Genomic DNA, 12,065 nt, shown 5'->3' on the forward strand with positions numbered 1-12,065 from the left:
TGAGGTTATCAAGAAGTATCCGAAGGCGTTCTGCAAAACGGGCAGTCTGATCCAAGGCTTCAAGGCGAGTGTCAGGGTACAGAAGGACGCTAGATCGGTTTACTACAAGCCACGTTCCGTACCATAGGCACTCAAGGAGAAAGTTGAGCAAGAACTCAAAAGACTAGAGACTGAGAACATTATTTGTAAGATCGATCAATGTAATTGGGCTGCACCCATTGTTGTTGTACCTAAGTCCGATGATAAGGTAAGATTGTGTGGTGATTATAAAGTAACCGTAAACCAGGTTCGAGAGGGTAATGTCCCCAATACATTGCCGAATATAGAAGATTTGTTCACAACACTGACAGGTGGTCAGATCTTCTCAAAACTGGATCTTACGAATGCCTACTTACAGCTTGAACGAGATGAGGAGTCCAAGTCATGTTTGACTATAAATACTCATTTAGGCCTATATCAATTTAATAGGCTACCGTTTGGAGTGTCTTCCGCCCCTGCCATATTCCAAGGGGTGATGAACCAGATTTTGCAAGGTATTGAAGGGGTAGTATGTTATTTGGATGACATACTAATTTCAGCATCAAATAGGCAAATTCATAACAACATATTGAATGAAGTCCTCAAATGGCTAGAGAAGCAGAGTACGAGTGTCTGCTCGTAAGTGTGAGTTATTTAAAAACTCAGTGGAGTACTTAGGGTACAGAGTAGACAAAGATAGTTTACATCCAACCATGGAAAAATTGGATGCAATTAGAAATGCACCCACTCCCAGGAATGTCACTGAACTTCGTTCATTCTTGGGTCTTTTGAACTATTATGGGAAGTTCCTACCAAATTTGGCTTCAGTATTACATCCACTGAATGAACTTTTGAAAAAACAGGTCCATTGGAAGTGGTCAAAAGAATGCGATGCAGCATTCAAGGAGTGTAAAAGCAAATTGGTAGAGAGCACCATGTTAGTTCACTATGACATATCTAAGGAGATTAAGCTAGCAAGTGATGTCTCTCCGTATGGAGTTGGGGCAGTAATCTCTCATGTATTAAGTAGTGGGGAGGAGAGACCAATTGCTTTTGCTTCACGCACTCTCAGTGCCAGTGAGAGTAACTATGCGCAAATTGAAAGGGAAGCTTTGGCATTAATTTTTGGGGTCAAGAAGTTTCACAAATACTTGTATGGTCGTAAGTTTACCATCGTTACGGACCATAAGCCCCAAACAGCAATATTCCATCCAAAGTCCCCAGTTTCAACATTAGCTGCAGCCCGAATGCAGAGATGGGCTTTGATTTTGTCAGCATATACATATGATATTGAATACAGATGATCAGCTGATCACAGTAATGCTGATGCAATGTCTAGATTGCCTTCCCCATCAAAGTTACACCCGATAGGGAAGAGTGTTTTATTTTTCATATATTGATGAACTGCCAGTCACAGCTGAAGAGATTGGTAGAGCAACCAAACGTGACCCAGTGATGTCAAAGGTGTATGAGTATATTGTAAATGGATGGCCAAACCAGGTAACAGATAAAGATACATATCCATTCTTCATTTGTAGGAATCAATTATCAGTCGATAAAGATTGTATCATGTGGGGTGCAAGAGTAGTTATACCAAATAAATTCAGGTCCAAATTATTAGGAGACCTCCATGACCAGCACCTGGGAATGTGCTTGACCAAGAGTTTTGCACGCAGTTATTTATGGTGGCCAAGTCTTGATAAAGATATAAGAGTACATCGTGAGTCAGTGTATGACATGTCAATCAGTAAGCAAGCAACCACCACCAGTACCATTACAGCCATGGAAATGGCCTCCCAGGGTGTGGCAAAGGCTACATATTGATTTTGCTGAGTTAGAAGGACAACAATTGTTCATTGTGATTGATAGCCATTCAAAGTGGGTTGAGGTGTTTCCAATGTGGAAAATAAGAAGTAAAACATTGGACATTTTGTGAAAATTATTTTCTTCATTTGGCCTCCCTGAAGAGATTGTTTCGGATAATGGACCACAATTTCGCTCAGAAGAATTTGCACAATTCACGAGCAAAAATGGTGTGAAACATACCAAGGTTCCACCATACCATCCTGCTTCGAATGGTGCAGCAGAGTGCACTGTACAAATTGTAAAACGTGCCCTCATAAAACAAATGTTAGATCCAAATCCAAGGAAATGACAGTTGTCATTGGTTCACAAATTGGCTAATTTTTTGATTGATGACATATCGAAATACTCCTCATACAACTTCTGGTTGAATACCAGCAGAGTTGTTTCTCAAACGACAGCCACGAACAAGATTCTCGTTGTTAAAGCCAAATTTGGCACAGTCCGTAGAAAAGACACAATTAAGACAGAAAGAGAATCATGATAGAGGTAGAGTAAAAGAGAGAAGTGTGAAATTAAACCAGGAGGTGAGAGTGAAGAACCATCACCATAAATGGTTAAAGTGGTTACCAGGAAGAGTGGTGAAGATATGTGGTCCTCGCATATATTTGGTAAAGATGTTTGATAATGGACAGGTTAGGTTTGTTCATATTGATCATATTTTACCTACAGACATGGAAGGAGTTGAAGGTGGGAATGATTCAATTATTTCTGACTCATCAGATAGTTTTGATACACCGGTAGCAAATCCTAAATCCAATGTACTGGAAACAAATTCAGGAGAGAATCAGAATGAAAGTCTGAGTCCGAGTCAGGAAAACAAAGAGCCTGAAGTTAGAGTGAGTTCAAATTAAAATCAAGGAAATTCTGTGGAGGAAAATGTTCCTCAGGATGAGCCGCAAATGAGTGTGAAATCAACACCATGTTTGGAAGGTTGTGTTCAAGAGCGAAGGTATCCTCTTCAAAAGAGAAAACAAGTGGTAAAGTTAAATTTGTAAATATGGAAAATTAAAATTATATCTTGTGTTATGTATAAACATGATGTTATGATGTTTGTTATGATGGCTTCTTCATTAAGGAGGGAGAAGTGTAATGTCTGTAAGCTTGTAATGTTTGTAGCTCCACACTGTGGATGTGGACGTATTCTGTACTGCAACTGCAGAGTTAATAATAAACAGAACCAGGCAGATTCCGGAGGCTTCCGAGAGAGCTGCCTGCCATATTAGGAGCTGTGTGTGCTGTGAACTGTGAAGATATCACAGTGGCAGATTAGGAAAAGGGGAAGTGCAACGAGACCTGGGTGTCATGGTTCATCAAGTCATTGAAGGTTGGCATACAGGTATAGCAGGCGATGACGAAGGGAAATGGTATTTTGGTCTTCATAGCTAGGGGATTTGAGTATACGAGCAGGGAGGTCTTACTGCAATTGCACAGGGCCTTAGTGAGGCCTCACCTGGAATATTGTGTTCAGTTTTGGTCTCCTAATCTGAGGAAGGACGTTCTTGCTATTGAGGGAGTGCAGCGAAGGCTCACCAGACTAATTCCACGGATGGCTGGACTGTCATATGAGGAGAGACTGGATCAACTGGGCCTTTATTCACTGGAGTTTAGAAGGATGAGAGGGGATCTCATAAAAACTTACAAAATTCTGACGGGACTGGACAGGTTAGATGCGGGAAGAATGTTCCCGATGTTGGGGAAGTCTAGAACCAGAGGACACAGTCTAAGGATAAGGGGTAGGCCATTTAGGACTGCGATGAGGAGAAACTTCTTCATTCAGAGAGTTGTTAACCCATGGAATTCCCTGCCGCAGAGAGTTGTTGATGCCAGTTCATTGGATATATTCAAGAGGGAGTTAGATATGGCCCTTATGGCTAAGGGGATCAAGGGGTATGGAGAGAAAGCAGGAAAGGGGTACTGAGGGAATGATCAGCCATGATCTTATTGAATGGCGGTGCAGGCTCGAAGGGCCGAATGGCCTACTCCTGCACCTATTTTCTATGTTACTATGTTACATTACACTCGGTCCCTTCTGCTAGCATACAGAGCCACTGTGATCTCCCAGATGCAATGATGGGCGATGAACTGTGAGATGTTTGCTATTTTGTCTGGTATAGGATCCGCTGGCGAAAACATTCAGGCCAGGGTGACCTTGAGGGCCACTGGCAGCACCGTCGCCCTGCTCAGAGGCTGCAGGTCTGGTTCCAAGAGGTGGCACAGTTCTGTGACCGCCTCCGTGGTGAAGTGGAGCTGCCGAACACACTGGGCCCAAGTTTCCACATGATTCGCGCCTGATTTTTAGGAGCAACTGGTGGAGAACGGACTATTTTAGAAATCGCAATTCTCCACATTTTTTTTTCTGCAGTTCTAGTCAGGTAGAACAGTTCGAGTTTAGAACAGAATTTTTTCTTCAAAAGGGGGCGTGTCCAGCCACTGACGCCTGATTTGAAAGTTTCCACAGTGAAAATGTACTCCAAACTAAAGTAGAATGGAGCCAGTGAAGATTTTTGTAGAACTGAAAAAACCTGTTCTACACATTAAAAAATCAGACGCAGGTTACAAATTAGGCGTCCAGAACGAGGTGGGGGGGAGGGGGGAGGGAACTCATTAAATTCGACAATAAATCCTTATTTATACTTCTACAAATATTATACAAATAAATCCAACCTAAATAAACATTTATAAGCCATGAAAAGATTAAATAAACCATCTTCCTACCTGTGTGAAAGTGCTTCAGCCAGGGAGAATTCTGCAGCCGTTCGTGCCGCTGAGCGGGAGGGGGAGGGGGAGGGGGAGAGAGAGAGAGAGAGAGAGAGGGAGAGAGAGGGAGGGAGGGAGAGAGAGGGAGGGAGGGAGAGAGGGGGAGGGAGGGAGGGAGAGAGAGAGGGGAGGGAGAGAGAGAGGGAGGGAGAGAGAGAGGGGAGGGGGAGAGGGATGGAGAGAGAGAGGGGAGGGGGAGGGGGAGAGGGATGGAGAGAGAGAGGGGAGGGGGGGAGGGAGAGAGAGAGAGGGGAGGGGGAGAGGGAGGGAGAGAGAGAGAGAGAGAGAGAGAGAGAGGGAGGGAGGGAGGGAGAGAGAGGGAGGGAGGGAGGGAGGGAGAGAGAGAGAGGGGGGCGTCGGGTCGGGGAACAGGAGCGCGGGTCGGGTCAGTCGGGGGGGGGGGGGGGGGGGAGAGCGGGTGTCGGGTCTCGGGTCGGTGCGGGGGGAACGGGTCTCGGGGCGGGGGGGGGAGCTGGTGTCGGGTCGGGGGAGCAGGTGTCGGGTCGGGTCTGGTCGGCGGGGGTGGGGGGGGGGGGGGGGCGGGGGAGAGCGAGTGTCGGGTCTGGTCAGGCGGGGAGCAGGAGCTGGCCGTGGGAGGAGCCCCAGTGAGGCCATTGGGCCAGGGCTAGGGGCTGCGTGCTTCGGGCCCCTCCCACACAGTTCGGCGCCTGGAGCTACTGCACTTGCGTGCCGACTGTAGCGCGCATGTGCAGAGGTCCCGGCACTGTTTTCAGCGCCGGGACCTGGCTCCGCCCCCCCACAGCTCGTGCTGACTGCGCCAAGGGCCAGAGCACCTGTAAGTAGGTGCAGACTACCGAGGATTTTTTTAGGCGCCGTTTTAGGCGCGAAAAACGGGCGCCCAGCTCGGAGGGGCGCCCGTTTTCTTTCTTGTGGAAACTTGGGCCCACTGCTCCTGGCTTGGCTACAGGTAGGCGAAGTGCTCCCTGAAGACCCGAGGGTGGTTAAGGCCTCCTGCTGAGAGCCCTCCCCCTCCTCCACCCTTTGCGAGCAGCTTGTCTTCTTTGCTGTCTCTCCTCCGCCTCCCTGTTAACTCTCTTCCAACAATCCAGGTCGGGGCGAAGGAGAGGCGAGAGATTGCAGCGGGATGTGATCGGGGCCCAGGAGAGGAGAGGGCCCAGGGGCAGCATGAGCCAGCCCACACTGCGATATGTGTGCGCACTAGGTCCGTGCAGCAGAGCTGGTCTCCAGTCGTCCTGGTTAACCCTTGCCACTGGACCAAGACCTAGCTCTGTCAAGCCCGTGTGGTGGCTGGTGTGCAACGGCTACCCCATGTTAAAAAAATCCAAGAACAGGCATCTTCCATCCTTCAGGATATAATTCTGGAATATTAGGTCCTTCATTGAAACATTGTGAACTTTTTGACATGGAAGCAAGTCATCCTCGACTCGAGGGACTGCCTATGATGATGGTGACTTCTAAAAACTCAGCAAGAGCCAGTAGATAAACAGCAATGTGATAATGTCCAGATTATGTTTGTGGGATCTTGCTGTGTGCAAATTGGCTGCATTACAACAATGTTTCCTACATTACAACAGCGACAACACTTCAAAAGTACTTCATTGGCTGTAAAGCGTTTGGGCCATCCTGAGGTCATGAAAGGCACTACAGAAATGCAAGTCTTTCTCTTACCTTCCATAACCCCTCGTCTTCCCAGCCTGTGCTTGCGGGTTTGGAAGGTAATGCAGTGAACGTAAAAATCCTCTCACGTGAAACTTATTTAGAAACATAGAAACATAGATGCAGGAGTCGGCCATTCGAGCCTGCACGACCATTCAGTAAGATCATGGCTGATCATTCCCTCAGCACTCCTTTCCTGCTTTCCCTCCATAACGCTTGATCCCCTTAGCCGTAAGGGCCATATCTAACTCCCTCTTGAATATATCCAATGAACTGGCATCAACAACTCTCTGCGGCAGGGAATTCCACAGGTTAACAATTCTGAGTGAAGAAGTTTCTCCTCATCTCAATCCTAAATGGCTTACCCCTTATCCTAAGACTGTGTCCCCTGGTTCTGGACTTCCCCATCATCGGGAACATTCTTCCCGCATCTAACCTATCCAGTCCCGTCAGAATCTTGTAAGTTTCTATGAGATCCCCTCTCATCCTTCTAAACTCCAGTGTATAAAGGCCCAGTTGATCCAGTCTCTCCTCATGTCAGTCCTGCCATCCCTGGAATCAGTCTGGTGAACATTCGCTGCACTCCCTCAATAGCAAGAACGTCCTTCCTCAGATTAGGAGACCAAAACTGAACACAATATTCCAGGTGAGGCCTCACCTAGGCCTTGTACAACTGCAGTTAAGACCTCCCTACTCCTATACTCAAATCTCCTAGCTATGAAGGCCAACATATCTTTTGTCTTCTTCACCGCCCGCTGTAAATGCATGTCAACTTTCAATGACTGATGTACCATGACACCCAGGTCTCGTTGCACCTCCGCCTTTCCTAATCTGCTGCCATTCAGATAATATTCTGCCTTCGTGTTTTTGCCCCCAAAGTGGATAACCTCACATTTATCCACATTATACTGCATTTGCCATGCATTTGCCCACTCACCTAACCTATCCAAGTCACCCTGCAGCCTTTTAGTGTCCCCCTCACAGCTCACACTGCCACCCAGCTTAGTGTCGTCTGCAAACTTCGAGATATTACACTCAATTCCTTCATCTAAATCATTAATGTATATTGTAAATAGCTGGGGTCCCAGCACTGAGCCCTGCAGAACTCCACTAGTCAATGCCTGCCATTCTGAAAAGGACCCGTTTATCCCGACTCTCTGCTTCCTGTCAGCCAACCTGTTCTCTATCCACATCAGTACATTACCCCCCCAATACCATGTGTTTTGATTTTGCACACCAATCTCTTGTGTGGGACCTTGTCAAAGGCCTTTTGAAAGTCCAAATACACCACATCCACTGGTTCTCCCTTGTCCACTCTACTCATTACATCCTCAAAAACTTTCAGAAGATTTGTCAAGCATGATTTCCCTTTCATAAATGCATGCTGACTTGGACCGATCCTGTCACTGCTTTCCAAATGCACTGCTATTATATCTTTAATAATTGATTCCAACATTTTCCCCACTACTGATGTCAGGCTAACCAGTCTATAATTACCCGTTTTCTCTCTCCCTCCTTTTTTAAAAAGTGGTGTTACATTAGCTACCCTCCAGTCCATAGGAACTGATCCACAGTCGACAGACTGTTGGAAAATGATCACCAATGCATCCACTATTTCTATGGCCACTTCCTTAAGTACTCTGGGATGCAGACTATCAGGCCCCGGGGATTTATCGGCCTTCAATCCCATCAATTTCCCTAACACAATTTCCCACTTTATAAGGATATCCTTCAGTTCCTCCTTCTCACTAGACCCTCGGTCCCCTAGTATTACCGGAAGCTTATTTGTGTCTCCTTCGTGAAAACAGAACCAAAGTATTTGTTTAACTGGTCTGCCATTTCTTTGTTCCCCATTATACATTCACCTGAATCTGACTGCAAAGGACCTACGTTTGCCTTCACTAATCTTTTTCTCTTCACATATCTATAAAGCTTTTGCAGTCAGTTTTTATGTTCTCAGCAAGCTTCCTCTCATACTCTATTTTTCCCCTCCAAATTCAACCCTTTTTATCCTCCTCTGCTGTATAATTATTCTCCCAGTCCTCAGGTTTGCTGCTTTTTCTGGCCAATTTATATGCCTCTTCCTTGGATTTAACACTATCCTTAATTTCCCTTGTTAGCCACGGCTGAGCCACCTTCCCCGTTTTATTTTTACTCCAGACAGGGATGTACAATTGTTGATGTTCATCCATGTGATCTTTAAATGTTTGCCATTGCCTATCCACCTTCAACCCTTTAAGTATCACTCGGCAGTTTATTCTAGCCAAGTCATGTCTCATACCATCGAAGTTACTTTTCCCCAAGTTCAGGACCCTAGTCTCTGCATTAACTGTGTCACTCTACATCTTAATAAAGAATTCTGCCATATTATGGTCACTCTTCCCCAAGGTGCCTCGCACAACAAGATTGTTAATCAGTCCTTTCTCATTACACATCACCTAGTCTAGGATGGCCAGCCCTCTAGTTGATATATTGGTCTGGAAACCATCCCTAATACACTCCAGGAAATCCTCCTCCATCGCATTGCTACCAGTTAGGTTAGCCCAGTCAATATGTAGATTAAAGTCACCCATGATAATTGCTGTACCTTTATTGCACGCATCCCTAATTTCTTGTTTAATGCTGTCCCCAACCTCCCTACTACTGTTTGGTGGTCTGTACACAACTCCCACTAGCGTTCTCTATCCTTTGGTATTCCACAGCTCCACCCATACAGATTCCACATCATCCAAGCTGATGTCCTTCCTTACTATTGCGTTAATTTCCTCTTTAACCAGCAACGCCACCCCACCTCCTTTTCTTCTCTGCCCATCCTTCCTAAATGTTGAATACCCCTCGATGTTGAGTTCCCAGCCTTGGTCACTCTGGAGCCATGTCTCCGTGATGCCAATTACATCATATCCATTAACTGCGCAGTTAATTCGTCCACCTTATTCCGAATACTCCTCGCATTGAGGCACAGAGCATTCAGGCTTGTCTTTTTAACACCCTTTGCCCCTTTAGGATTTTGCTGTAATGTGACACTTTTTGCTTTGGGTTTCTCTGCCCTCCACTTTTACTTTTCTTCTTTCTATCTTTTGCTTCTGCCCCCATTCTACTTCCCTGCATAGGTTCCCATCCCCCTGCCATATTAGTTTTACCCCTCCCCAACAGCACGAGCAAACACTTCCCCTAGGACATTGGTTCCAGTCCAGCCCAGGTGCAGACCGTCTGGTTTGTACTGGTCCCACCTCCCCCAGAACCAGTTCCAATGTCCCAGGAATTTGAATCCCTCCCTTCTGCACCACTCCTCAAGCCACGTATTCATCTGAGCTATCCTGCGATTCCTACTCTGACTAGCACGTGGCACGGGCAGCAATCCTGAGATTACTACTTTTGAGGTCCTACTTTTTAAATTTAGCTCCTAGGCGTGAGTTTCAACCTTGCCACCTTGTGGCACTGACTGCATGCCCATTGCAGAACCCCCACTGATTTCATTGGTTGGGTTACCGCCCAGCCGGGGAAGCTGAAAGTGACCCCCATTGTGGCTAAGGTTGGAAGTGCTGCATATGGCATGACGCAAAGCGCTCTACTTACATGTAGCAGGAGAACAGCAGCAAGGAAAGACTGGCCCTGGCAATAGCCAATGTCCTCATCGTGCACAGAGTACGCCTGCGGAGAAGAAGAGACAGCAATGAAAACCGAAGCTCAGTCGCAAGTTACCCTAGCACTGCTCCCGTGGTTTGCGGTGTTGTGTCCCCGCCAGGTTCAAACCAACAAAAGCAGCTTACAGTTTAATGGAATGGTACGTTTTCAACCTGGATTCTTATGGTAACAGGCTCTAGACTTGACTACTCCAACTCACTCCTGGCTGGCCTCCCACATTCTACCCTACGTAAACTAGAGGTGATCCAAAACTCGGCTGCCTGAGTCCTAACTCACACCAAGTCCTGCTCACCCATCACCCCAGTGCTCACTGACCTACACTGGCTTTGGGTTAAGCAATGCCTCGATTTCAAAATTCTCATCCTTGTTTACAAATCCCTCCATGGCCTCACCCCTCCCTATCCCTGTAATCTCCACAACCCCCAGAGATATCTGAGCTCCTCAAATTTTGCCCTCTTGAGTATCCCTGATTATAATCGCTCAACCATTGGTGGCCATGCCTTCTGTTGCCTAGGCCCCAAGCTCTGGAACTCCCTCCCTCACTACCTTTCTTTCCTCCTTTTAAAATGCTCCTTAAAACATACCTCTTTGACCAAGCTTTTGGTCACCTCTGCAAATTTCTAGTCACAAGAACATAAGAAATAGAAACAGGAGTAGGCCATATGGCCCCTCAAGCCTGTTCTGCCATTCAATAAGATCATGGCTAATCAGATCATGGACTCAACTCCACTTCCCCGCCCGCTCCCCATAACCCCTTATTCCCTTATCGTTTAAGAAACTGTCTATTTCTGTCTTAAATTTATTCAATGTCCCAGCTTCCACAGCTCTCTGAGGCAGCGAATTCCACAGATTTACAACCCTCTGAGAAGAAAAATTCCTCCTCAAGTCTGTTTTAAATGGGCAGCCCCTTATTCTAAGATCATGCCCTCTAGTTCTTGTCTCCCTCATCAGTGGAAACATCCTCTCTGCATCCACCTTGTCAAGCCCCCTTATAATCTTATACGTTTCGATAAGATCACCTCTCATTCTTCTGAATTCCAATGAGTAGAGGCCCAACCTACTCTACTTTTCCTCATAAGTCAACCCCCTCATCCCCGGAATCAACCTAGTGAACCTTTTCTGAACTGCCTCCAAAGCAAGTATATCCTTTCGGAAATATGGAAACCAAAACTGCACGCAGTATTTCAGATGTGGCCTCACCAATACCCTGTATAGATGTAGTAAGGCTTCCCTGCTTTTATACTCCATCCTCTTTGCAATAAAGGCCAAGATTCCATTGGCCTTGCTGATCATTTGCTGTACCTGCATATTATCCTTTTGTGTTTCATGCACAAGTACCCCCAGGTACCGCTGTAATGCAGCATTTTACAATCTTTCTCCATTTAAATAATAACTTGCTCTTCCATTTTTTTCTGCCAAAGTGCATGATCTCACACTTTCCAACATTATACTCCATCTGCCAAATTTTTGCCCACTCACTTAGCTGTCTATGTACTTTTGCAGGTTTTTTGTGTCCTCCTCACACATTGTTTTTCCTCCCATCTTTGTATCGTCAGCAAACTTGGCTACGTTACACTCAGTCCCTTCTTCCAAGTTGTTAATATAGATTGTAAATAGTTGGGGTCCCAGCACTGATCCCTGCAGCACCCCACTAGATACTGATTGCCAACCAGAGAATGAACCATTTATCCCGACTCTCTGTTTTCTGTTAGTTAGCCAATCCTCTATCCATGCTAATATATTAACCCCAACCCCGTGAACTTTTATCTTGTGCAGTAACCTTTTATGTGGCACCTTGTCAAATGCCTTCTGGAAGTCCAAATACTCCACATCCACTGGTTCGCCCTTTATCCACCCTGTTCGTTACATCCTCAAAGAAATCCAGCAAATTTGTGAAACATGACTTCCCGTTCATAAATCCATGCTGACTCTGTCTGACCGAATTTTGTTTTTCCAAATGTCCTGCTACTGCTTCTTTAATAATGGACTCCAACATTTTCCCAACCACAGATGTTAGGCTAACTGGTCGATAGATTCCTGCTTTTTGTCTACCTCCTTTTTTAAATAGGGACGTTACATTTGCAGTTTTCCAATCTGTTGAGACCTCCCCAGAATCCAGGGAATTTTGGTAAATTACAACC

The 12,065-nt window shown here is 46.0% G+C and overlaps 1 protein-coding gene across 5 annotated transcripts in view; it reads right to left on the minus strand.

The window, feature by feature from the left end:
- Window positions 1-12,065, minus strand: part of rabgap1l (RAB GTPase activating protein 1-like) — a 626,729-nt gene that overhangs the window by 213,812 nt on the left and 400,852 nt on the right. For all 5 annotated transcript variants that reach the window (XM_070887463.1, XM_070887462.1, XM_070887464.1 and 2 more), the window contains one exon: window positions 9,856-9,930. In XM_070887463.1, the coding sequence (XP_070743564.1) occupies window positions 9,856-9,930 (75 nt within the window). The remainder of the gene's footprint in view (window positions 1-9,855; window positions 9,931-12,065) is intronic.

This window comes from Pristiophorus japonicus, chromosome 8, assembly GCF_044704955.1.
Source record: "Pristiophorus japonicus isolate sPriJap1 chromosome 8, sPriJap1.hap1, whole genome shotgun sequence".
In the NCBI taxonomy this organism is placed as follows: domain Eukaryota; kingdom Metazoa; phylum Chordata; class Chondrichthyes; family Pristiophoridae; genus Pristiophorus; species Pristiophorus japonicus.